Source organism: Lagopus leucura, unplaced genomic scaffold, assembly GCF_019238085.1.
Source record: "Lagopus leucura isolate 7727_CA_CO unplaced genomic scaffold, USGS_WTPT01 Super-Scaffold_100015, whole genome shotgun sequence".
NCBI classification, from domain to species: Eukaryota; Metazoa; Chordata; class Aves; order Galliformes; family Phasianidae; genus Lagopus; species Lagopus leucura.
Genome location: NW_024962269.1, coordinates 6,720 through 31,162, shown reverse-complemented (window position 1 = coordinate 31,162; position 24,443 = coordinate 6,720). Strand labels below are relative to the sequence as shown.

Genomic DNA, 24,443 nt, shown 5'->3' with positions numbered 1-24,443 from the left:
TATTTACACTGCAGCTTAGGAGCTGCTTCAACTGATTCGGAGCACAGGTGAATAATTAATTGCATCTTTAAGGCGCCCAGCTCTTAATAACCCTCCCCACGGTGGTTGTGCACAGCGAAGGGGATGATGCTCTGTGCCCCCCCAGCTCTGGCTCTGTTCTTCCTGCCACCCAGCTGCTCCTGACACCTGGATGTCACATCAGTGCTGTAATGACAGCACTGTGAGATAGGGGGAAAAAGAAAAAAACATCCTATTACTACATGGAAAATATTTATATCACCTCCGACTCTCCGAGGTGCAGACTGCTAATTGAGCACAGAGGTGGGTTTGCCTGCAGCACCCAGCCCGTAGAGCTGCCCTATATCCTGCATGGGGCAGAACCCCATCCCCAGCCCCCAGAGCTCACATTTGGGGCACACGGGTGCTGCAGATCAGAGAAACTCCTTCACAGCAGCACTGACAGTTTTTCTAAAGCGCAGTCTCCCCGGAGCTACTAATAATTACTCCAGACCCAGACATTAAAGCACCACCAAAGAAAAAAAAAAAAATTGGTTTTAATTAAAAAATTAATTTTTCCTGACAGACGCGCTGATGCTAACTTGGCACGGCGTTCGCTGGGGAGAGGAAAGCCCTGAGGCTGTGCAGTGGGGGCACGGGGCTGTCCACTAACTGGGGGCAACCGGTGGAACCCCCAGCATCCCCTCTCCATCCTGCTGTGTCCCAGAGCAGAGTTAAGGGGATGGTGCCATGGCAGCTGGCTGCTATGGGAGGGGACATCAGATACGTGGCCAGTGGAAACGCTGCCATTTCTCAAAGGGTCTCAAAGGGTCCAATATGGGGAAAGTAGGAGTGCAGACTACCTCCTCCCCAGCTGTGGCTCTGTGGGGTGGGCATGGGATGGCTCCTTCCTTCTGCACCCTCACGAAACTGAATGCTGCTCATTCACACTGCAGAACCCCGCACACTGCTGCAACATCCCTGCCAGCTGTGACCTCATCCCCCAACCATCATATTCAGGAGCAAATTAATAGGAGCAGCAATTAATTAATCGCAAATAACCGCTTGCTGCTGCCTATGAGTGCCCAGGGCCAGCTGCAGCCTTGCTCCAGATCCCGCCCCAGGAGCACTCAGCTCATAACCGACCCCAAATTGCAGCCGACCCCAAATTGCAGCCAACCACATGGGGTCCTTCTCCAGGCCCGGCACTGAATCGTGCTTTGCTGGTTGTTTTTCTCCTTCTCCCCGAGAGAACTTCATCAATCTTGGAAATCATCAAAAAGAAATGCAGCTCTGATGCTCAGTGAGTGCAGTTAAGTTACTTCCTGGCAATATAAACCATGGCTGTAAAGTCAAACATTCCTCTGCCATAACACAAAACAAAATGAGGGCTGGGGGGGGGAGGGAGGGGAAGCAGAAAGAGCCCCATCTCAGCTCCCAGCACTGAGACACGACCCAGGTAGGGCATCTCAGGGCACTTCTCATCACCAGGCGGCCCCACTCCCATCCCATTCATGACCCCAATGTGTTGTAGCCCCCCTCCCCAGTGCCACCCCCACTGCAGAGCCCTCGGTTTGCTCTCCTGCTTTTTGCATCTCACTTTATTAGCACTGCCTTGGAGCTGTGCACAATTAGAAGTATATTTGTGGTTTAAAAAAAAAAAAAAAAAAAAAAAAAAAAAAAACAGCACAGCTCACACCCAGCTCTACAGCAACACCAAAATTAGTCCATACTGCCTTTAGCTGCTTATATTGATTACCCTGCCAGCTGATTTGAATAATTAAGGCCAGATGGACCCTATTTATATGTTTGTGGGAACAACCCTAGGAGTTATCCCTTGGGGGTAAGTGTAGGGGTTGCTGTTGTATCTTCCTCTGCTGCCTGTTTCTACCCTGTTGCATCCCTAAGCAGCGCTTCTGTAGCAACCCGTGGGCAGCGGGCAGCGTTAGTGCTTCTCTTTATCCAGGAATAATTGCTGTTGGTGTGCTGATAGCATCCCTTATGCAAACAGTGCTATAAAGGCTAGCCAGCCGTGCGCTGATGGCGGTGAGTAAGTGGAGCTGGTGGTGGTAGAGGGTGAATGGGGCTGTGGTGGGGACAGGGATGTTCCCAGTGTTCAGCCCTACACTGAGGTAGGGAAGTGGCTGTCTGACCCTCAGCATCTCCTCAAGCTCCAGCAGTGCGTCACAGCAAGCAATCTGCAGGTGTTTATTGTCTGGGAATTGCTGTCAGGCCTCGCTGGGTTTATTTATGCATACTTCCCAAACCTGGAAATAGATATGTATACAGAGCTGTGACGTGCTCCAGAGCTGGTGGCCCCAGCCCTGCAGCAACAGCTGGGGGCTGTCCTGCAGCTGTCTGTCCTTACCAACCCCACACCTTGGTGCTGGGGGGTGGCACTTTGCTGCAGCCCTGCTCCCCACCCGCAGCTGTGACCATGCACAGTGAGTTGCCAGGTGTAGAGCACAGGTTTGTTCCCCCCAATCTGGTCCCCTCCCCTCTGCTTCAGGCTTTGCTCCTCATCCCATTGCTCCCATGTAGGAGCTCGCTGCCCTGCTTTGGTATTTCCATGCCAGCTTTTTCACTGTGTCCTTCTCTATTAGTCACAGGAATTAGGGAAGACAGTTGGTATTTCATCATTAGATGTATCACATCCAATAAATTGATCATTATTCTACAATGATTAGCAGCTCAGTTTCCATCAGTTTGGAGCAGTTCTGTTCTTTTTTTCCCCCTGCCTTCAAGCAGCAGCACGCCTTCTCCTAGGATCTGTTCTAATCAAAGGATCAGAGCTCTGGAAATGTCCTTTGCACACGTGGGAAGGCTGTTCTCCCTCTCACAGCAAGCGACTTTGAAGCGCTGCATGCAGCCCTGCACCGTGGCGGTGCCTGACCTGCTTTCCTTGCAGCCGCCTACGTCTGCCCCCACTCCTCCGCTGGAGCCTCCAGAGCTCTCCGTGGGGTCGGTTCCTTCCCTTTGCCCCGGCTGCTGGTTACGACGCGGGCGGTGCTCTCGGTTTGGGGGGATTTTCAGCCATTCTGAGCTATTTAGGAGCGTTATTCGTGTTTCCAACTCGGGGAAAGTCTCAGGGCGTGAGGACGCACAGCCCAGCACAAAGCAGGGGCTGCGTTTGGGTCGGGAGGTGCTGTGGGATGCAGCCAGCCCCAGCCCCGAGCTGCTGAGGAGCGCAGGGGAAGCCATTTCGGGCGGCATCTGCGCATCGCCGCGTGTCTGTGCGTTCTGGAGTGCCATCTGCTGGCACCCGGCCCACCGAGGTGCCCCCAAAGCAGCTCCAGAGCCCCTTTGTGGGGAGCTGCAGACCTCGCTGCACCCCAAAACCGGCCTGAATGGGGAGAGCAGGCAGCCCACGTGCCCTCCCCGGCTCTTGCATGGGAGCAGCTTTGGTGCACCCACGTGTGCGTGGCTCCTTGGTGTGAGGCAATGCAGTTACCATCTTGCATCCATCAGCTCTAAAGCTCCAAGGATCCAGCGAGCACACAAATCCAATTTAGGATCCCATTCCCATCCGGCTGTGGAATGAAGCCTGCTTTTACCAAGGGCACAGAAATCTGATTGTGCCTTGCTGTGCCTGGAGGCATCCCAGTACTGTGGGGTTCTCCCAGCAAAGACCACGAAGGCTGTGTGCCCTGCCAGGAAGGAGTGCTCAGACCTCCCCATGCGGTGTTGGGGCTTGCAGATCCCCCAGCATCAGCTGCAGAACACCTGGGGAAACTGGAGCAGGGCCACAGGAAGGGAAGGGCAGGGCTGGGGGATGGCTCACCAGGGAGCGCTGGGTCCTCTGTCATCTCAGTCCTTAAATGTTGCATTGCAAACTCACATTTCCCAGCCAAAAACACCTTTTGCACCAGCGCTCCCCCATTTTGCACGGTTACAAATCAGTGGAATGGGACATTCCTGATCGTTTCTGAACATCTGCTTTGAAAATGGGGAGATTTATCAAGTCTGACCTTCCCCACGTGCACTTTAGCTTTGATGAAGGAGCAGATTCCAATGAAAGCCCACAGGGCTGCTCTGAGAACCATCCCTATCCTCAGCCAAGCCCTGGTGTGCTCTCTCCTCCCAGTGTTACTGGTTTGCACTGGTGATTGGCTGGGTAAGAAATGGGTTTGATGATCCTGTACTGGTGGCACTGCTGGCACTGGTTTTGGGGAGGTGAAGTCCATGGTCCCACCAGCCCTATTTGTCCCATAGAGCAAGGAGGAGATCTTGCCCAATGTGGATGAGGTGGGATGGTGGCACAGATACTGACAGAACCATGGATCTCGTTACCATGGCAATCAGCACAGCCCTCAAATGATGGCATGGGTGGGCAAGGGGACATCCCAGCACCCATCCCATGAGCCAAGTTCTGGCCCCCCACCGCACACCTGGGGGCTGGTGGTCTGGGCTAATTGAATGTTTCTGCTTCCACATCTTCCTTCCCAGCAAATAAAACCAGAGTGAGATAAAAATCTATGGTGCTTAAAGGGGACTCTGCCAAGTACATTTTTATCAGCTTCCATTTGCATTTTCCTCTCGTTTTGCTGGCAGCACTGTCTGGGAACGGCGTTTCCCCCCTGGCTGAGCGCTGACCAGCTTCAGCTGGCAGCCCCCTGCTTCCAGCACGCCCTGTGCACACCCAGCATCCAGCTCACGGAGCCCGTTGGTGCAAACCCCAATGGGGAGTTTGCAAACCCCAACCAGAGCTTGCTTTGCCCCACGAAACCCCGCACAGCCGCTTTTGGCTGCGCTGGGCAGAGCTGAGGGCTCGCTGTGCTCCTCTCCCTGGGATGCAGCACTGCTGCAGGTGGGAGTGCCACAGGTGGGGGTGCCGCAGGGAAAAGGAAACGCCGTTTGTCCCGCTCTCGTGAACATTACGGCGTGTCTGGAGCCTTAATTTATACCCCGGCTCCCGGAATTAACAGCTGGAAAGAGAATATTAGCTTTTGGTTAAAAGCCGCGGATTTCAGCCTGAGATATCCTCGCTACTCCGCCCCATCAATCCTGGCAGAATTACAGCCCCCAGAGCCGCAAGCCCCTGCGCTGCGCTCCCGCTGGGGGTCCTCCTCGCGATGAACCAACGCAGCTCCAGGAAGGCTCTCCTCGACTCCAAAAATCCCTGCAACCTCTCTCCCTGCACCGTTTTCCTCCTGTCCTCCCCGGGCCGAGCCGCAGGGACCAACCCCACAGCAGCTCAGCCCTCGTCCCTAATCGATGCCCACGTCCCCGCCGGGCGACGTCCCCGCAGCCGCGGAACGCTGGTGCCATCTCCCGGCACCGCGGGTCCCGGCTGGGTGGGCACGGCACTGCAACGGCTGGCGCTCCGTGTCTCAGCCGGGTTTCCTCGTTTCTCTCCTCGTGCAGGAGCCGCCGAGCTGCCAAACCCCAGCAGCAGCAGCGGTGAATGCGCTCGCTGCTGCCAGCACCGGATGGGACAGCCCAGCCAAGGGCTGCGCGCTCCAGGCAGACCCTGCGCACATCAAAGGGGGCTCTGAGCGGCTGGTGGAGCTGTGGGCGTCCCAGTTCATTGCAAGGGATGGCCTTGAAGGGTCCATTCCGACTCAATTCTAGCTTCCTGAGCAGGTAATGGAGATGACCCGGATCGCGTCCTCCTCTCCATCCGTCCCACAGGATGAGCACAAGAAGGACGGAGCGAACGTGAAGCAAGGCACAGCTCCATTGCAGCCCTGGAGATGAAGAGCAGGAAGGGGAATACTTGGCAAAATTGAATCTGTACAAATCAGCGAGTCTGGATAATATGTAACCCACAGACTAAATAGAATTAGCTAATGAACTTAGCGAGCCCCTGACGATTATTCATAAAAAGTCAGTGAGAGAATGGCACATCCCGGGTTTATTTAATGTCTTTATTAATGATCTGAAAGCAAGAGTAAACAACACATTAATTACAGCTGCGGATGACTTGGAGCTGCAAGGTGTTGCAGATGCTGGCAAAGTGGCACCGCGGGCCCTAATGAGGTTGGAAGTAATGCAGTGGGGAGCGAGCTGAGCATCATCCATCAGCAGGATGCGTCCCGGGGGAGTGGGACCTGAGACATCAATGGGAGAGAGGGGGGAGGTGTGAGCTTCACTGGGTCTCAGCAGGAAGCCTGGCATTGGGAGGATGGAGAGAGGAGCCCAGTGAGCGGGGCAAGCTTTGTACACAGTCCCAATGAGGACGCTGTAGCCCAAAGGAGAACCATTGGCTTGGCACCCCAAGGCTCCAGAACGGGGAGTAAAGCCTTTGCTCAGAGCCGTCATGCTCAGTGTCCAAGCACTGCCTGGCACTCCCTGTCCTGCTGCAGGCTCTTGGCAGCCCCTTCCATGGGCGGCAGCACCCAGAGGTGCCTGCTCAGCCCCACAGCCCCAGGGCGGGCACTTCTGTTCTGCCCTCGCACCGCCCCGGTAGGAACAAGGGCGCTTTGAGAGCAGGGTGGGCCACGGAGCGGGAGGCCTCTAGCCCTTTAAGAGGGGAAATTTGTAATCCGAGCGAATTCCTCCTTTCTGACAGGCGGGAGAGCCGCCGGTCCCTCCCTCGCTGCACTTTATTAAATATAGTAGTGGAGCCGCCGTCGGCTGGGAGCAGGCGCGGGCGGAGAGCTCCGGCCAGGAGCACCATGGCACCCCGACGTGGTCCCCACGCACTGCTGCTGCTGCTGCTGCTGGTCCACCAGCCCCCTGCCTTCCATGCGGGACCCTCAGCTGCAGGTAAGTCCCATCCCAACACCCGCTGCGGGATTCTGTGCTCTGGAGGCGACAGGGCTAGCATGGGAGGGCACCCAGTGCGGGTGGCATGAGCACCCTTGGGTGCCTGAGGAGCTGCCTGCTTTGGGCAGGGTGCTTGCGGCTGTCCTGCGTCCTGCTGGAGGCTTTACAGGGCAGCGGGTGGGATGGGCACACGTGGGATGCTGTGCTGGGCTGAGCAGGTGGCGTCCCAGGGCACGCTCCTCTCCCTCCGGGCTTGTTCCTTCTTTCCTCCATGCACCAAAATATCACAGCGCCTGGCAAGCGAAGCGGAAAATTTTCCTTTGTCAATGAACAGAGTGCTCTTCTTCCCTCCAGCACTGACCTTTGGGTCCTGGACAGCACTCCCACCTCATGTGTGGGATCAGTGCTGCGCTGCCCAGCACCTCCAAAGGTGCAAATGTTGCCCCACTGCATCCCAGAGTCTATAAGTGGCTGCTGCCAGGTTTGGGCTGGGAGAAGGCTTCCGTGGGCACAGCAAAGCCTGCAGAATGCCCCCAGAGTGCTAACCAAGGGCAGGGCGTGACGGTGGGGATGGGGGGACAACACACACCTCACAGCTGGGAGGAGAGGAGGTTTTGCACTGATTTCCCACTGTGTGCAGCCTAAAACAGGCATCATGTGTGCAGCAGGCATGTGTTGCAAAGGGCAAAGTGCCCCGTGTCCCCATCAGCATCGTCACCCTGCTGTGACTACGGGAACATCCCATCCTGTGCCCACCAGTGTCACCCCAGCGCCTCTTGGAGACCCAACCTCTCCTTGTTCTGGACCTCTTGTACCGAAGGCCCCACATGTTCTGAGGTCAGCACTTGGAGCAGCTGGAAAAGTTTCCAGCTGATGAGAAAGAGCAGGAAGAAGTCTGACGGGGGGGAATGCAAACCGGTGTCGTGGGAATGAGGAGGAAAATTCTCCTCTTACTCTTATATTTAGCAACAGAGGGCTGCAGGCAGATATATAATAAGCACATTCCTCGAGAATCACAACTTAGGGTTAAGCTCAGCCCCGAGGAGCAAACGTTAGGGTGCAGGCAGCGCGGGAATGCAGCTCCCTGGGTTCTGGGTGAGGATGTGTGCCTAAACTGGGCTCTGGGCACGGCCATGGGTACAGCTGGGCACAGCTATGGGCACGGTGATGGGCACAGCCAGGCATAGGTATGGGCACAGGTATTAGCCACTGAAGTGGCTAAGGGCACAGCCATAGGCACAGCCATGGGTGCAGCCATGGGCACGACCACGGGCACAGCCATGATTACAGCCATGGGCAGAGCTATGGGCACAGCCATGGGCATGGCCGTGGTGTTTCACCTGAGGAGGTTGTGAAAGGAGCCAAGCTTTCTGGTGGCATGCAGCACCTGGGGAAAATGGCCTCAGATAGGGCACTCACTGCCCGGCTGCTTCTGGGCAGGTGGATATTGGGGATACCCACCGCCCTGTGACAAAGCCATGTGTCCCACTCTTGGCCGAGCTCACAGTGTGCCCAACGGTCGCTCCTGGCAGACGGACAGACAGGCAGACAGACAGAAAGCATGCCAGGGAAAAGAGAGTGCTGCTAAAAATGGATGGCAGCACAGAATGGCATGGGGGAACCGCCCGGTGGCACGGCAGCGGTGCCATCACGTGCTGCGAGCCAAGGGGGATGAAGGCAACCTTCATCCATCAGCATGCCCCATGCTGTGACTCACAGCTATTAAAGGAGCCTTTATGGGCCATGAGTCAGTGCAGGACGGGAGCATCCCGGGCTGCTTTTTGCCCAAACCTTATTTTTCTGACGGTTGTTTTCCTCCCTTACTCACGCTGCCGTGCACACACCTCCTGTGGGCAGCCAGGGGAAACCGCATGGGCACCGCTGGCTATTTGGGGGCACTTCCACAGCTGGGGCGTTTTGCTGCATCCCCTCCCTTCGGCCAGGAGTGCCCTGTGGGGTGATATCCCCGTCCGCCCGGTTTCCTCCTATGCAGGGACCTCTGGGAGCGGGGTCGCTTCCGCTGGGCCATGGGGCCGAGGTGGCTGTGATGCCTCCCGGGGGGGCCCAGCTGCCCCACAAGGCACCCAGCTATAAATAGAGGCAGGCGCGCCGTTATTTGCTCTATAAACACAAGTCCTCGGCTGCTTTCTCATAGATGGGAAAGGCGTGGGGCTGAGAAACCCCAGGCCGGGAGGGGAGGGGGCCCCTGGCTGCATGGGAACGGAGCGAGGAGGGCTTCCAGCATCTCCCCCCATGCTTGCTGTTGCCGTGCAGCTCTCGCAGCCCGCCTCTGGCTGATGCATCCCATCTTTCTGGCGCTTCAAAGGCGCTCCGTCCCACGCCAGACTGGGACGCAGCCGCCGGGCAGCCCTCCAGCTCAGTGCTGTTTGTTTGCATCGCTCCGGTAACACGGCCGGGCGGGGGGCACGGGACACCCCACGAGTGGCTGTGCGGGATGGGGGCACGACGGATCCCACGTCCACGGGCGGGCAGCGGGAGCGCAGAGCTGGCTGCGGTGCCATGGGCAGGGTGGGGCCGGGAGAGCTGGCAGCCGTGGGGGGAGAAAAAGGGGGAGAGAACAAAATCCGCCTTGGGATGGTTTGGAAACCACGTCCTCTGGGGCTGATACAATATTTCCAGGCCAACTTCTGCTGGCAGAGGGGCTGCCGCGAGCCTGAGTCACGCTGCAGGGCCGTCACAAAGCCCCATTTACCGCCGCTTCCCCCAAACGCTCCCACTTTCTCCCCCCCCTGCTCTCCTCCTTCCGCTTCCAGCCAGGCCTGAACTCCATGCATCCCTCAGAGCCGTCAGCACACAGCGTTATGTGCCTTGAGCCTGCACCCCTCAGTGGGAGAGCGGCCCTGTCCTGTGCGTAGACACACAGACACACGGACATAGGGACACATGGACACACAGGCATAGGGACACAGGGACATGCAAACACAGGAAGAAATGGATGCGTGAACATACGGACACATGGACATGTGGGCATAGGGGCACACGGACATAAGGACAGATGGACATAGGGACAGATGGGCGCATGGACATAGGGGCAAAGGGACACATGGACACAGGAAGACATGGACATAAGGACACATGGTCATGTGGACATGTAGGGAGATAGGGACATGAGGACATAGGGACACAGGGACAGAAGGACATAGGGACACAGGGACACGCGGACATAGGGACACACAGACATATGGACATAGGACATAGGGGCACAAGAACACATGGACACAGGAAGACATGATCACATGGACATCGGGACACATGGATGTATGGACAGACAGACATGGGCACACACAGACATATGGACACATGGGCACACGGACACGCAGACACAGGGACACCTGGATATGTGGATACACAGACACGTGGAAACAAGGAGATAGGGACAAGAGGACAAAGGGATGCACAGACACATGGACACAGGGACACACAGACACAAGGACACGGGGATATACAGACACAGGGATGCACAGACACACACACGGACAGACAGATAGACACAGGGACACACGGCCACAGGGACATAGGAATACAGGGGCACAGTGACACACACACACACAGGCACACGGACACAGGGACCAACAGATAAGCGGACACAAGGACACATGGACACATGGACATGCAGATACATGGATGCCCATCTGCAGGCATGACGCAAGCCCACGGGATGTGTGTTGCCAGATGCATGAGGACTGCTGAGGCTGCAACCCTGACCCTTGGGGGTCCCATCCAGCTGTGCCCAGATGCCAGCGTCGTTCATCCTGGCCACACCAGCAGCTCTCAGGCTGGTCAGATCACGGCAGAACAGCACTGGGGAAGCAGAGGCCAAGCTTCTGGCCCCGTATCACTGCAAAGCAGTGCGGGGTTGGATGCAGGCAGCCCCCCTCCAGCTGTGCAGGAGCAGGGCCATGGCTCTGCCTGACCCTGCAGTCCGTGGGCCGCAGAACGGCATTTTTGTGTGGGAGCCAGGGCAGGAGCGCGGGGACGCAGCTGGGAAGGAAAGAAGGCGGGCGGAGGTAGAGGCGGATGCTGGGGGCGAGCGGGACGTGCAGGGGAGGGCTCAGAGCCCTTCCAAGGGATAATCTCACAGCCAACACCGGGGGTGGTGCAGCCCCCCCAGAACGGCGGCGTTATCAGCGTTGGCTCCGCAGCCCTCCCTGCATCGGTGCTTTCCAGCAATCCCTGTTGTGCCTGGAAAGCACCAAAGTGGGGAGCAGCATACGTGACCCTATTGTGAGGTGAGGGAGCAGTGCCCACAACGCAAGGACAGAGCCAGGAGTGGGGAGAAGGAGGAGAAGCCCTCCTCCATGGCAGGAGCCATCCTGCAGCAGGCAGGTGCCGTCACAGCCGCTGCGATGGGGATGGCACCCCAAAGCTCCACCGCTGCAGATATCCCCATTGGGGTCAGATGCTCGAGGCTGGCCCCGTGCCACTCATTTCCATGGCACTAGGATTGGAGCCTGGAGGGGCCCCACACCCCCTGCTCCCAGCAGAGCTGTGTTTGCCTTCGCCTGCCTCGCAGGCTGCTCGTTTCCTTCCCCAGCCATAAATAAAACCGCGCCGTAAATCGGAGGGAATGCACAGCATAATGGAGCCTTTCTCCTCACTCCCTCAGGGCTGTGGGGTGGGCAGGGACCGCTTCCTCCTGCCGGCTGCCCACGGCCCCATCCCTCAGTCCCAAATGCCACCCAACTCAGCGGGGCCACCCATGGCAGAGCAGGAGGGATGGGAGCACGCTACCTTATAAAGTCATCCAGCCCCAAGGCTGACGCTGCAGAGCAGGAATGCACCGGGCCGGACACCGTGCACACAGAGCTGCTTGTTTGGGGCAACAAGGAGCCCTCACTCCCCACCTGGTGTCCCACCCTAAAACCCAGCAGAGCCGGCAGGAAGGGCTGCACACAGAGCGCCTTTCAGGTGCTGGGGTGCAGCAAAAGGGCCGCTTTAACACATTCCATCCCCTCCTTGCACACACATGGCCGGCCTCAATGAAGCCTTGTTGAGCAGCCAAGGGCAGTTTCACTCCTTTTTTTTTCCATGCCCAACATCCTTCCCGCTGTGGGGACCATTGGGACACGGGGTCCCCACGCCCCCTGGGAATGACGCACCTCCCCGCTGCAAACTCTGCCCTAAGCACCAGCAAACAGCCCCAGGGAAAGGGACAGGGCAGGGAACCTGGCCAAGCATCCCATAGCCAGCGCGTGGCCGGCAGTTGGGGTGGGTGCCCAGTGAGCACAGAGCCTTTGCTTGTTCGCCCAGCCCCACGGGAGCAGCGCGCGCCTCGGGTTTGCTCAGAGCACGGCTTTTGGCTTTCCTCCTTGTTATTTTCAATGCAAAAAAAAAAAAAAAAAAAAAAAAAAAAAAAAGGAAAGAACGAAAGAAAGAAAAAGACAGTGCAGCCTATAATCTGCTGGCTGGCTGCTTGGAAAGTGTGACGGGGCCCTGCTCGCCTCCACGCGCTTTGCTACAGGACAGAGCAAGCTGGGAACAGGGGTTGCTCCACTGGGTTCCCCCGCTGGGGATGAGGAGGTTCATTTGTAGGCCTCAGCCCTGTGCTTTAAGCCTCCCAACTTGCTGCACAGCAGAGCTGGGTGCCCATCTGGAAACCACATTGTTTGGGATGGGGGAAGCTGCACAAATGAAACGCAGCAAATGCTAGGTGGGAACACATTGGGAACCAGCACCATGTCCCCGGGGCTCAAACATGTGTGGCTCAAACATGCCCACATGTGTGGCTGCAAAGGGGTGGGGGTGAAAAGGGAGAGGAAAAAGCCTTTTTGTAAAGCGCTGCGTGCAACGTGGTGCCAGGAGTGGGGTGTGTGAGGATGGTTCTGCAGCAGTGGGTCAGAGGAGGACAGCCCGTAACGGCCCTGCTGGGGCTCCTGTGATTCACTGGCTTGGGCCGGAGGAAGAAGGAGCCAAAGAGGCTCATGCCAACGGCATGCACAGGGACCAGGAAATGAGCAGGCTTGAGTAAGATGTGCTGGCAGCCCCGAGCCTGAGGCTCACTGTTAGTAGTGCTGGGTGTTGCCCTGCTGCCACCTCTCCCCTGTACAGCACGGCTGGGGGATGCTGCTCTTCCAGACCCCGAACCAAACTGGGGCCAATGGTTGGAAGTGGTGTTTTAAGGCAAGGAGGTGTGCGTGTCTCCAAAGAGGCTGGGGCTGCCCCTCAGGGGGCAGCTATAGAGTCTAAATAGCTTTTAGGGCTAGCGTGTCCTCCTGCAGGCCCAGAGCTGAGCCATTGGGATGCACCAACACGTGCTCTGCATGCAGGCACAGTGCACACATGTGCCCTCAGCCCGTTGGCACACCGAGCTGCTGTGAAGTGCAGCTGCACCGTGGTCCCCTCGCGTCGTGCCTTCTGCACACCCTGTGACACATCACACTGCCACATGCCATTGTGCTGAGCCCACTGTGCTCACAGCTACAGACCCTGAGCCCCTTCCAGCAGCAGCTCCTGCGACCACATGTGGATGGCACACACACGCTGAGCACTCCAGCAGGGGACATTCAGCACCGCCGTGTGAAATACATAGAGGGTTGGCACCGGGGAGCCCGGGCAGGGCACGGCCACCGCTCCATGAGGACACGGAGGTGACAGGGTCACAGAAGACAGAGGGATGAGAACGGGGAGGCTGGAGAGCTGCAGCCTTCGGGCCCCATCGTGTGGCCGCCGGCGGAGGATGCAGCTCCCAGCAACGCGCAGCCCAGCGACGGGAAGGCTGCTGGAAGGGGTCTCCCGCTCATACGCAGCGCTGGGACTGCCCCTCCAGGGGTCCTTCCCCCGTCCGACCCTCTCCTTTCCCTTCCCAGTCTCGTTCTTCGGGGACAGCTTCGTGGAGATGCCGCTGGCGGACGCCTCGCGGACGGTGCGGCTGCGGCTCCAGCTGTACACCGGGCAGGGCAGCGGGCTGCTCTTCCTGGCCGCCGGGCAGCCCGACCACCTCCTGCTGCAACTGCGAGCCGGCACCCTGCAGGTCAGCCCCCGTGGGCCGTGCGCCCGCTGCGTGGGGAGGTGGGGAGGGTAAGAAGGGGAATGGATGAGCAGAGGGCGCTGGAGAAATGGAAGGTTCCACTAGCGGCCGCTCCCAGCCCACCGCAGACCGAGCCCAGCCGGGGCGTGGGAAGGGACGAGGACAGAAGAACAATTTCCTCTTGTGGTTACGGTGCTGGCATCCACCAGAGGAAATGAGCAGGGAGCGTCCACGAACCACATCTGAGGCCAGGCAGGGAATGAGCAAGCTGCTGACCGTGCGTCCCGGGGCCCCCTGGCCAACCCTCTATTAGAGAGGCTCCAGGATGCTGCTTGTGGAGATGTACCCTCCCACCCCCACCCCCGCTATTTCTATATTTTATATAGAATGTATATAAACCTGCTATTTCCACTGCCAGGCTGATGGGGGCTGGAAGCAGCCCAAGCAGTGTGGAAGGGTTAGATGGGGCTGGAAAGTGGAGTCAGCACGTGGCAGAGCTCCTGCATGGGGAGAAAAGGGATGGGGGATGGAGGACCCCACAGAGGCACGCAGAGGTGAATGGAGGGAACCTCAAGGATGGGTTCCTCAACACCATGCTTGAGCTGAGCCCTGACCCCTGTCTGTCTCCTTCCCCACAGGCCAGGCTGCGGCTGGGCTCAGAAGAGGTGACACTGCAGTCCCCGGCGGAGCTGCAGCTGGACAACCTGGCTCTGCATGATGTAGAGCTGCTGCTGGAGGATGGCAGGATGACACTGACCGTCGATGACCTCTTCAACAGCTCCGTGGACATCGCGGGGCCCATGCGGGAGCTGGACATCCAGCACGGCCTCTATGCAGGCGGGACAGGCAGCCTCAACCTGCCATACCTCGCTGGGGTCAGCCCGCCCTTCAGGGGCTGCCTCCACACGGTGACATTCAATGGCCTGGATGTCCTCTCCCCACTGTCCTCTGACAGCAGCTCCAAGGTCTTCCACCAGGTGCAGGAAGGCTGCAGCACGCAGTTCTCTGCAGAGCCTGAGGAGCCCATTGGATTCCTGGGGCCGCAGTCCTACATCGCCTTCCCCACGTGGGAGGCGAGAGAGGAGGGGACCATCGAGTTTGTGATCACCACGAGCATCACCCAGGCACCCCTCATCTACCACGCAGGGCTGGAGAACGACTTCTTCTACCTGGAGATCTCCAACGGGCGCCTGAGAGGGTTTGTGGAGAAGGGCAGTGGTGTCATCGTCCTGCACAACAACATCTTCATCAGCGACGAGCAGCAGCATTACGTCAAGGTCTACACCGACACCCACAAGCTGGAGATCCTGATTGACTACTATGCCTCATCCACATCCAACCGGGGCATCAACAGCCGCCTGGACCTCCAGGGAAACCTCTTCATTGGAGGCTTGAATGACAAAGCCTTGCAAAGGCTCAGGGCGCACCACCTTGCTTTCACCTCCGTGTGGACCTTGACCAACAACTCATTTGTTGGCTGTGTGGAGGACCTGCGCATAAACCAGCAGCGGAGGAGCCTGCAGGACGCCATGGTGACAAGGGATGTCACAGTTGGTTGTGGAAGGCAGGAGCACTACTGGGACTACGAGGAGGCTTATGAGCAGGACGAGGCACCCACCTCACCGCCGCCTGATGCCTGGCACGGAGCTCTGGGCCTGGCAGAACCGTGCCAGCCAGATGGCAGCTTCCCACCTGCCTTCGCCAATGTCAGCCGGCTGCTGCACGTCAGCCCCCTCATCGTCTCCGAAGGGGGCATGGCCTTTGTGGAATGGAAACACGCACAGCCCACGGTGGACTTGGGCCTTGCAGGCATACGGCAGTCCCAAATCCTCTTCAGCATCACCAGTGACCCCAGGCATGGTGAGCTGGAGCTGGACATCCCCGGCTCCCGGAGCAGAAAGAAGTTCACCTTGTTGGATATCGTGAATCGCAAAGTCAGGTACATCCACGACGGCTCTGAGGGCCCCATGGACCAGCTGATGCTGGAGGTGACAGTGACTGCCCAGCAAGGGATCCCTGAGTGCCTGCGGCAGGGGCAGACCTACCTGCTCCCCATCATGGTCAACCCTATCAACGATGCCCCACAGGTGATCTTTCCCCATGGGAACCACATGACAATCCTGAAGCACACACGGAAGCACCTGACCATGGACATCCTGCAGGCCCTGGATGACGACACGTCCTGCGACGACCTCGAGTTCCAGCTGCATGGCGGGCAGCAGGACGAGGGCTATGTGGAATACGACTTCCACCCCGGGGTGCCCATCGAGGAGTTCTCCTGCAGGGACCTGGAAGCAGGCAACGTGGTCTATGTGCACCAGAGCGGAACAGACTTGCAGCTCACTTTCCAGGTGAGTGATGGCACAGTGCCGAGCCCCACTGCCACCCTGAGGATCCTCGCAATAGAGCCCAACATCCGCTTGCACAACAACACTGGGCTCGCCATCTCCCAAGGAGGAGCTGCGCGTATCACCACGGCCAACCTGTCCGTGGAGACAAATGCTGTGAAGCAGCAAGTTGCCATCCTGTACAGCCTCACAGAGCCCCTCAGGTACGGTGAGATCAAGAAACAAGGGAGCACAGGAGGGGAATGGAAAAAAGTTGAGTCCTTCCACCAGCAAGACCTGGAGCAAGGGCGTATCCAGTATTTCAGCACAGATCCAGAGCACCGGCAGGAAGATGTCACAGAGAAGCTAAGATTCAGTGTCCAGGTGGGACAGAAGGTCTTACCAAACAATACCTTTACCATAAGTATTAAAAGAGCCACCATTAAGATGAAGACCATGGTCCCCCTCCAGATGAAGAACAAGCGGCACAAAAACATCACCAGTAGAGAGCTGGAGGCAATGCTGGAAGACCCAAACTCTGCCCCAGTCCCCTTCCACTATGTGATCATCCAGGCTCCCAAGAAGGGGAACCTGGAGCTCCTCAGCAACAGGCTGACTGAAGGCTTTGGGTTTACCCAGGACGATCTGCAGAGAAATCACTTGAGCTACAGTGCAACCATCAGGAATGCTCAGCAGGCTGAGGACAGTTTCCAGTTCCGTGTCCATGCCGGCGAGGAGCACTCCCCTGTGTACACCTACACGATTGGCATTGGTGGGGACCCCAACGCACCCGACCTGACCAATATGCTCCTGACCGTGCCTGAAGGCGGGCAGGCTGTCATCTCCAAGGACCACCTCTTCGTGCAGAGCCTAAACAGCATGGACTACATCTACGAAGTGATTGAGGGGCCGGCACATGGCAGGCTGGCTTGGGCTACATCCCTTGGCTGGCCCTCTGGCGAAGAAATCACGGAGTTCACCAATGATGACATCCTCCACCGCCGGCTGCTCTACCAGCACGATGACTCTGAGACCCTGGAAGATGATATCCCTTTTGTGGCCGTCAGGCAGGGCGAGGGCAGCTCCGAGCCTGAGGCAGAGGAGGTGAGAGGTGTTTTCAGGGTCTCGATCCAGCCTATCAATGACCACACTCCTGTCCAGGTGGTGAACAAGGTCTTCAATGTGGTGCGCAATGGGCAGCACCTGCTGACGACGGACGACATCGCCTTCACTGACAAGGACTCTGGCTTCACTGACACGCAGCTGGTGCTGGCAAGGAGGGACATCTTGTTTGGCAGCATCGTGTCCGTCGATGACAGAAGCCACCAGCTCTACCGGTTCACCCAGGATGACCTGAGGAAGAAAAAGATTCTCTTTGTCCATTCCGGAGCAGACCGGGGCTGGATCCAGCTGCAGGTTTCCGATGGCCTCCACCAAACCACTGCCCTCCTGGAGGTACAAGCATCAGAGCCCTACATCAAAGTAGTCAACAACACTGGGCTAGCCATCCCCCAGGGGAGCCGAGGGAGCATCGATTCCTCTGTACTCAGCCTGGAGACCAACATGGACATCAGGTCAGACGAAGAGATACGGTTCCTGGTAACGGCCCCACCAAGATGGGGGACTGTGCTGCAAGGGGAGCAGCCGGTCATGGCCTTCTCACAGAGGGACCTGCTGGCGGGAGAGATCTCCTACCTCCACAATGGCAGCAGAAATGCCCGGGATGAGCTCCAGTTTACTGTGGAAGCAAACGAAGTGGCAGTAGAGGACACACTGGCCATCACCATCTTCTTGGACACCCACCCCAGCCCCCTGCACGTTGTCAACAACAAGGAGATACATGTCTTCCAGGGGGAAGCTGCTGAGATCAAGGAGGAGCACTTGCTGGTTAGTATCATTTTTCTAGACATTCCTCCCTGGCCAGTAAGCCAGGGACCCCACATAACACCCAGCTGTATGGAGAAAGGACTTGTGTCCATCTCTGGCTTTGCCCAAAGGAACAGATGGGAGTCAGGCCCCTGCTAACACTATGTGTTTTCCATGCTCTCAGGTGACCCATGAGGAGATCCCACCCCAAGATATCGTCTACCTGGTAAGCAGCCCCCCAGTCTCTGGCTTTCTGGTGATGGTTCAACACGGCCAGGACTCAGATGAGCCTCCCAGCCTGGACCCCATCCAGTCCTTCACCCAGGAGGACATCAACAGCGGCCAAGTGCTCTACCTGCACTCCAAGCCAGAAGAGGAGCGGGACCGGTTTGTCGTGGATGTGACGGCTGGGGGAGCAGAGCCACTGGCGGGGGTGGCTGTCAGCCTGGTTGTGCTCCCTGCCACCATTCCCCTGGACATCCACAACATCACTGTGCGGGCAGGAAGCTCCACCACCATCTCCACAGCTGTCCTCAACATCCGCAGTGCCTACTTTGCAGCCCTTGATGTGGAGTTCAGGGTGCTCCAGCCTCCCCGCTTTGGCACCATCCTGAACAGCCAGCGGCCCCAGGATGGGGGGCTGCACAGCTTCACCTGGAGCGAGGTACGGATTGCCCAGGGGGTGGGCTGAGCTCCTGCCCTGCTGCCACCAGAAGGCTGGGGAGGGAAGTTGGGCTCTTCCTCTTCTCTTTCTCTTCCTCTTCTCCTTCTCTTTCTCTTCCTCTTCTCCTTATCTTCCTCTTTTTTCTCCTCTTTCTCTTCCTCTTCCTCTTTATCTTCCTCTTCTCTTTCTCTTCTGTTTCTCTCTCTCTCTTCCTCTTTCTTTCCTCTTCCTCTTCTTCTTCTTTTCTCTCAGAGATCTGCCCATAGGAGGGGCTTGGAATGGCCAGGTCTGGCATGGTAGGGTCCAGCCCAAGACCTGAGATGGGTTTGGATGGCCCTGGGGTAGGGATGCCCCAGATCTACTGATGGACACCCAGCTCCTGCATCCTCCCATAGAATCACAGAATCATTACGGTTGGAAAAGACGATTAAGAACACCAACTTCAACCCACTCCCACCATGCCCACTGACCATGCCCCTCGGTGCCACATCTCCACGGCTTTTGAACGGGGACAGTAACTCCACCACCTCCAGGGCAGCCCGTTTCAATACCTCACCACTCTTTTGGAGAAGAAATTTCCCCTAACACCCAACCAGTTATCCTAACACCCAACACGGTTCCTTCACCTGGCCCCCTTCCCGCAGGTGCAAAGCCAGCAGATCCAGTACCGGCAGGACATTCCTCGTGCCCAGGCCGACAGCTTCACGCTTGTGGCCAACGCCTCGACCTCTGAGAGGCAGAGCCAACCCGGGACCGTCTTCATCACCATCCTGCCCCGCAGCAGCAGGGGGCCACAGCTGCGCACCAACGCCGGGCTCCAGGTAATGGGCACTGTGCGGGGGGCGGCTCCTTCCCTGCTCCTCCTCTGCCTCCTCCTCTTCCTCCATATCCTCCTCCTCCTCCTCCTCCCCTAGTGATGCTGGGGCTGTCCACGAGGTGGGAGCATCGCCCACTCCAGCCGCTGCCTGCCGTACAATTTAGGGAATACCAATTCCTTGGGAATAGCACAGCGCTCCTCTCCCCATGCCCCACGTCTCCTAACCCCTGGCCTTCCTCACCCACCCCAGCCGCATGCACAGCCAGGGGGATTTGGGAAGGAGGCTCCGAGCTGCAGAGCTGCCCAGAGGGAGGGGGATGGAATGCCCACCCAAACCTGGAGGTCTCCATCCATAGGCAGCCCCCCCCGGACACGCATCTCTGGCTGTGCACACACTGCTTGCACAGCCCCTCCAGCATATCGCCTTTGTTGTGCGTTAAGCCCTGATCTGCCCCAGCTGTGCCAAAATCCCCTGTAAAATCCTCACTTTGCCTCCTCCTCGCTGGTTTCCAGCCAGTCTGGCACTTAGGGACCCCCGCTCGCTCCAGCCACCACCACACTGCAGAGCTGCCAAAAAGCAGGAAAAGGCCCCAGAACAATTTCAGCAGCACAGCTCCATTCTCGGAGGGTTTGGAGCAGGGAGCACATCCCAGCTGAGCACAAGGAGGGGCCAGGCATGTGTTTGTGCTCTCGGGAGATGACTTCAGCGGGTAAAGGTCATGGGCCCGGCATGGAGATTGCACGCAGCTTCCCTGCTGCACGCACACAGCGCCGGGTGTGGAGTCCGTGTGGGCAGTGCAGGGATTGCAGCTGTAATAACCCGGGGAGGACGTGGGGCACAGCTATATGGGTCAGAGCTGCTCAGCCCAGCTGCATTGTCCCGTTCTGCATTGCTGAAGCTGCCGTTCCCGGCCTTGCTCCTTGCTCCCATGGGGGATCTGATGGATCTGATTTCACCGCAGGCACCCACACCCACTCAAGAAATGCGTGGGGAGAGGCCAGCTGGAAAGCACTGTGCTAACCCGATGCTGGGACAGGAATAATGCCGCAGTCTTGTGAGGCTGGAGTATGGCAGAGGATTAGCTTCGGGGTGCATTGCTGCCTCCTGCTTGCCTCCATCCCCTACATGCTTTGGGCTGAGCCCCAGGCACCAAAAACCCATCGCAGAGGGTTAAGCTGCAGGTGTGGGGTGGCAGCAGTCCTGGGCACTGTGCCCCATGAACGTGCTGGGGAACAGGCGTGGGGCAATGAGGGCTTGGGTAGAGGCCAGGAGATGCATGCATCACCCAGCAGTGCACAAGGAGCTCTTGTACGGCCAAGATGTGCCTCCCTGTGCAAGGCACGCGGCGCTGCTGGGGTGTCCAGCCGGTCACGGCCTCTCCTGTCCCCCAGCTGCGGGAAGGCACCGCTGCCACCATCGGCCCCCAAACTCTGCGTGCTGAAGACGAGGACAGCCCAGCAGCCGAGGTCACCTTCTCCATCCAGCCTCCAGCCAATGGCAAGGTGGTGCTGCGCTCTGCGCCCGACACGGCGCTGCGGAGCTTCACGCAAGCACAGATTGACAGCGGCATCGTCCTCTTTGTGCACCAAGGTACTGCTGTCCCCATGCTCCGTGCCACTGGGGTGGGCGCCGTGCCCCGGTCCTGCACCAGGGTAGGGTCTGCCCTGTGTCCCAGCTCCGTGCTCTTTGCAGGGCCCCTGGATGGAGGCTTCGCCTTTGACCTGTGGGATGGTGAGAACCTGTCTCCCGGGCACTTCTTCCTCGTCAGGGCGCACAGACAGGAGCACATCAGCCTGGCCAAGAAGCAGAGCCTCACCCTCTGCCCAGGTGAGTGTGTGGCTTGGGGCAGCAGCACTCAGGAAGCCCAGAGGAGAAAGGCTGATGCCCATCCTGATGTGTTTTCCAGGTGCCCTGCAGCCCATCACCAGCGAGAACCTGCAGGCATTGAGCAGCAGCCCCACCGGCCCTGCTGCCTTGTACTACAGCATCGAGCAGGCGCCGCGCCTGGGGCAGCTGCGCACCGCGCATGGGGATGAAGTCAGGAACTTCACCCAGGCCCAGGTGGAGCCCAGGCCCAGCTCTCCAACACCCCCACAGTTCGGGGTCCTGCCCTGACAGCCCCCTATCCTGAGTTTATTTTGACACTACGCTGAATTCAGTGTGATTTTCTTCCTCCTAGGTGGATGCTGGGATGGTTTTCTACCAGCACGAGATGCCGCAGAAGCCCTTCTGGCTCACCCAGGATGCCATCCGCTTCCGCGTGGTTGCTCCCACCACCATCTCTGACTCCTTCATCCTGCTGGTGCTGATATCATTCGAGGCAAAGTGTCCCCAGCGCTCGACTCAGCTATGGAGAAATGCAGGTGAAAAAGGATGGGAGGCAAGAAGGGACAAGCAAAGGACAGATGAGCTCTCCTGAAGTTTGCACAATCCCCCTGAAAGGGGATGAAGTTGTGCAAACTTCAGGAGAGCTTGTTTGTTGGAAGAAAAAGCAATATTCTATGCATGGACACTGATAGTGCACCAACCAATAGCTAGCAAATTGCATCCACCCTTTGGCTGCATATAACTGCTTTGAGTGATGTGGTCTAGAGCAGTCACAGGCATGGGCTGATAGTTGGACTGGATGGTCTCTCCAACCTTAATTCTGTGGTTCTGTGGTTCCCTTCATCATCTTGCCAAGCTAACAAATCCCATTTGCCTTCCCCATCGCTTTGCAACTCTTCTGCTCTGACTGAGCTTTGGCTTCCCCTTTTTCCCCAGGTCTCCATCTTGTAGAGGCTCAACGGGCAGAGATCAGCACCTCGCTGCTGGATGCATCCAACCTCCTGAGCCAGATCCCAGCCCCCGAGCAGGATGCACACGATGTCATCTTCCTGGTGACGGAGCTGCCGGTGCACGGACAGCTTTGGGTGGCTGATAGGCTGCTGGAGCGCTCACAGCCCTTCTTCCTGCAGTCAGACCTGGCTGCTAGACGCCTGGTGTATGTGCACCATGAGAATGGTGGCACTGAGGACCGATTCCAGTTCAAGGCTTGGCTCCGGCCGCGGGCACAGCGCTCCATCCGTCCTCCCCAGGAAGGGCTGCTCATCTCCGAAGCTTTCAACGTGACGGTGAGCAGCAGCAGCCAGAAGCCCCCACAGGTGGTGAAGCGACAAGGAGCACTGCGGGTGCTGCCCAACTCCACCATCACCTTGTCCAGGCAGCACCTGGATGTGGCAGAGCTGCATGGCTCCCCAGAGGAGCTGGTGTACAGCCTGCTGCACAGCCCCCAGATCGGACACCTGGCCGACGTGCGCAGCCCACAGGTGCCCATCAAGCGCTTCACACAGGCGGACATCAATGTGGGCCATGTGATGTTGGTCACTGCAGCCCGTGGTGCACAGGAATCCCTGGTGCTGAGCCTGTCTGATGGCCGGCATCCACCTGCCCACATCTCTCTGGAGGTGGTGGTGCTGCCCATGGGCAGTGCAGAGCCGCTGGAAGTGCCGCAGGAGCTGAATAGGGCCATGCTGTCACCACGGCACGTGGCTCCGCAGCTCGGCGAGGGCGATGCCCTTTACACCATCACCACAGAGCCGAGGTTTGGCCAAGTGCAGGTCAACAGAAAGCCAGCACAGGGCTTCTCACAGGCACAGCTGGAGCGCGGAGAGGTGACCTTCACCTTCACCAAGCTCACCTCGTCCGAGGACAGCTTCCAGTTTCTCACCAGGTCACAAACGATGAACAGCACTGGGGTGGTGAATGTCACCGTCCGTGCCTTGGTGACAGCGCGTCCGGGCAGCGTGTGGCCCAGGGGCACCACAGCCCTGCTGGATACCAGCACGCTGGATGCCAGTGAGCTGGCCAACCGCACCCGCAGCATCCCGGTCTTCAGGCTCCACCAGCCATCCCATAGTAGCCGCCTCATCAGGAGACCCCGTGCACCAGGACAGCCCACAGTCCCCATTGAATCCTTCAGCCAGAGGGAGCTGGAGCAAGGGCTGGTGGGGCTGGAGGTGCTGGATGACGGGGACGCAAACCAGCAGCACCCACACAGTGACAGCTTCACCTTTGAACTGGTGGCTGCTGGCGTGCCACCAGCACTGGTGTCCCTGGGGTACTTCACGGAGCCCTACAATGCCTCTAAGTCCTATGGTGTCACCCTGCTCCTGGCCCCACCAGCACCATCGTCCCTGGTGCCACAGCCACAGGGCACGGCACGGAGCAGCCTCAATGCCAGCGAGCCAGGCTCTGTGCCCCCACCCACCAGCCCCAGCCCCGGGGAGGGCGGCACCTTCCTAGGCTTCATCGAGGCCAACATGTTCAGCATCATCATCCCCATCTGCCTCATCATCCTCCTGCTGGCCCTCATCCTGCCGCTGCTCTTCTACCTGCACAAGCGCAACAAGACGGGCAAGCACCACGTGCAGGGCTCACCTGCCTCCAAGGCCAAGAACGGGGCTGTACCGGAGCAGGAGACCTTCCGCAAGACGGACCCCAACCAAGGCATCCCCCTAACGACTGTCAATGCCCTGGATGGCAAAGGCACAGCTCCGCCACCTCAGGGTGCCGGCGTGCCAGCTGACCCCGAGCTGCTGCAGTACTGCCGGACATCCAACCCTGCCCTGAAAAACAACCAGTACTGGGTGTGAGGGTGCAGGGCGGGGGCACGAGTGGTGGGAGCCCCCCAGAGCATCACCTTCTCCTCCAGGAGAGCCGGCATCCCGTGGGCGCTGCAGGACCTGGGGGTGGGGGGCTGCCAGCACGGCCACCCAGGACCCCCCCATCTCCATAGTGCTTTGGGCAGAGGGGCAAGTGGGTGGGTGGGGGGGCAAAACGCCATCAGGGAGCGCTGCCATCGGGTACGCATTGGGGGGACCTGAGATTGGCCAAGGTGCTGGGGGTGCAGGTGGGTGAGGGGGATGAGGACGAGCAGCTTTGCACCGCATCAGGCTCAGGAATGGAGCTACCCAAATCCCCCAGGGCTAGGCGGGTTGCAGTGACGGAGCAGAGGCTTGGAAAAACCCCGTGGCCAACGCCAAGGGGATCCAAGGAGCCCCCGCCCACCCGGAGAAGAGAAACGAGCAAAACAC

General features: G+C 58.6%; 1 protein-coding gene across 1 annotated transcript; it reads left to right on the top strand.

Moving 5' to 3' along the window:
• Positions 1–6,547: 6,547 nt before the first annotated feature.
• On the top strand, positions 6,548–24,157 carry CSPG4 (chondroitin sulfate proteoglycan 4). Its single transcript, XM_042876057.1, has 10 exons — positions 6,548–6,705; positions 13,533–13,696; positions 14,332–17,907; positions 18,071–18,550; positions 19,195–19,371; positions 20,760–20,958; positions 21,061–21,195; positions 21,275–21,429; positions 21,548–21,731; positions 22,132–24,157. The coding sequence occupies exons 1-10, from the start codon at positions 6,615–6,617 to the stop codon at positions 24,000–24,002; spliced, it is 7,032 nt and encodes a 2,343-aa protein (XP_042731991.1). The 5' UTR covers positions 6,548–6,614; the 3' UTR covers positions 24,003–24,157.
• The last annotated feature ends 286 nt before the right edge of the window (positions 24,158–24,443 follow it).

What these genes read in the sequence shown, in the direction of transcription:
- CSPG4 (XM_042876057.1), top strand. Translation starts at nt 6,615, where the DNA reads ATGGCACCCCGACGTGGTCCCCACGCACTGCTGCTGCTGCTGCTGCTG. An exon ending in TGCGGGACCCTCAGCTGCAG is followed by an intron (nt 6,706 to 13,532) that starts GTAAGTCCCATC and finishes TTCCCTTCCCAG; the next exon opens with TCTCGTTCTTCGGGGACAGC. An exon ending in CGTCCTCTTTGTGCACCAAG is followed by an intron (nt 20,959 to 21,060) that starts GTACTGCTGTCC and finishes TGCTCTTTGCAG; the next exon opens with GGCCCCTGGATGGAGGCTTC.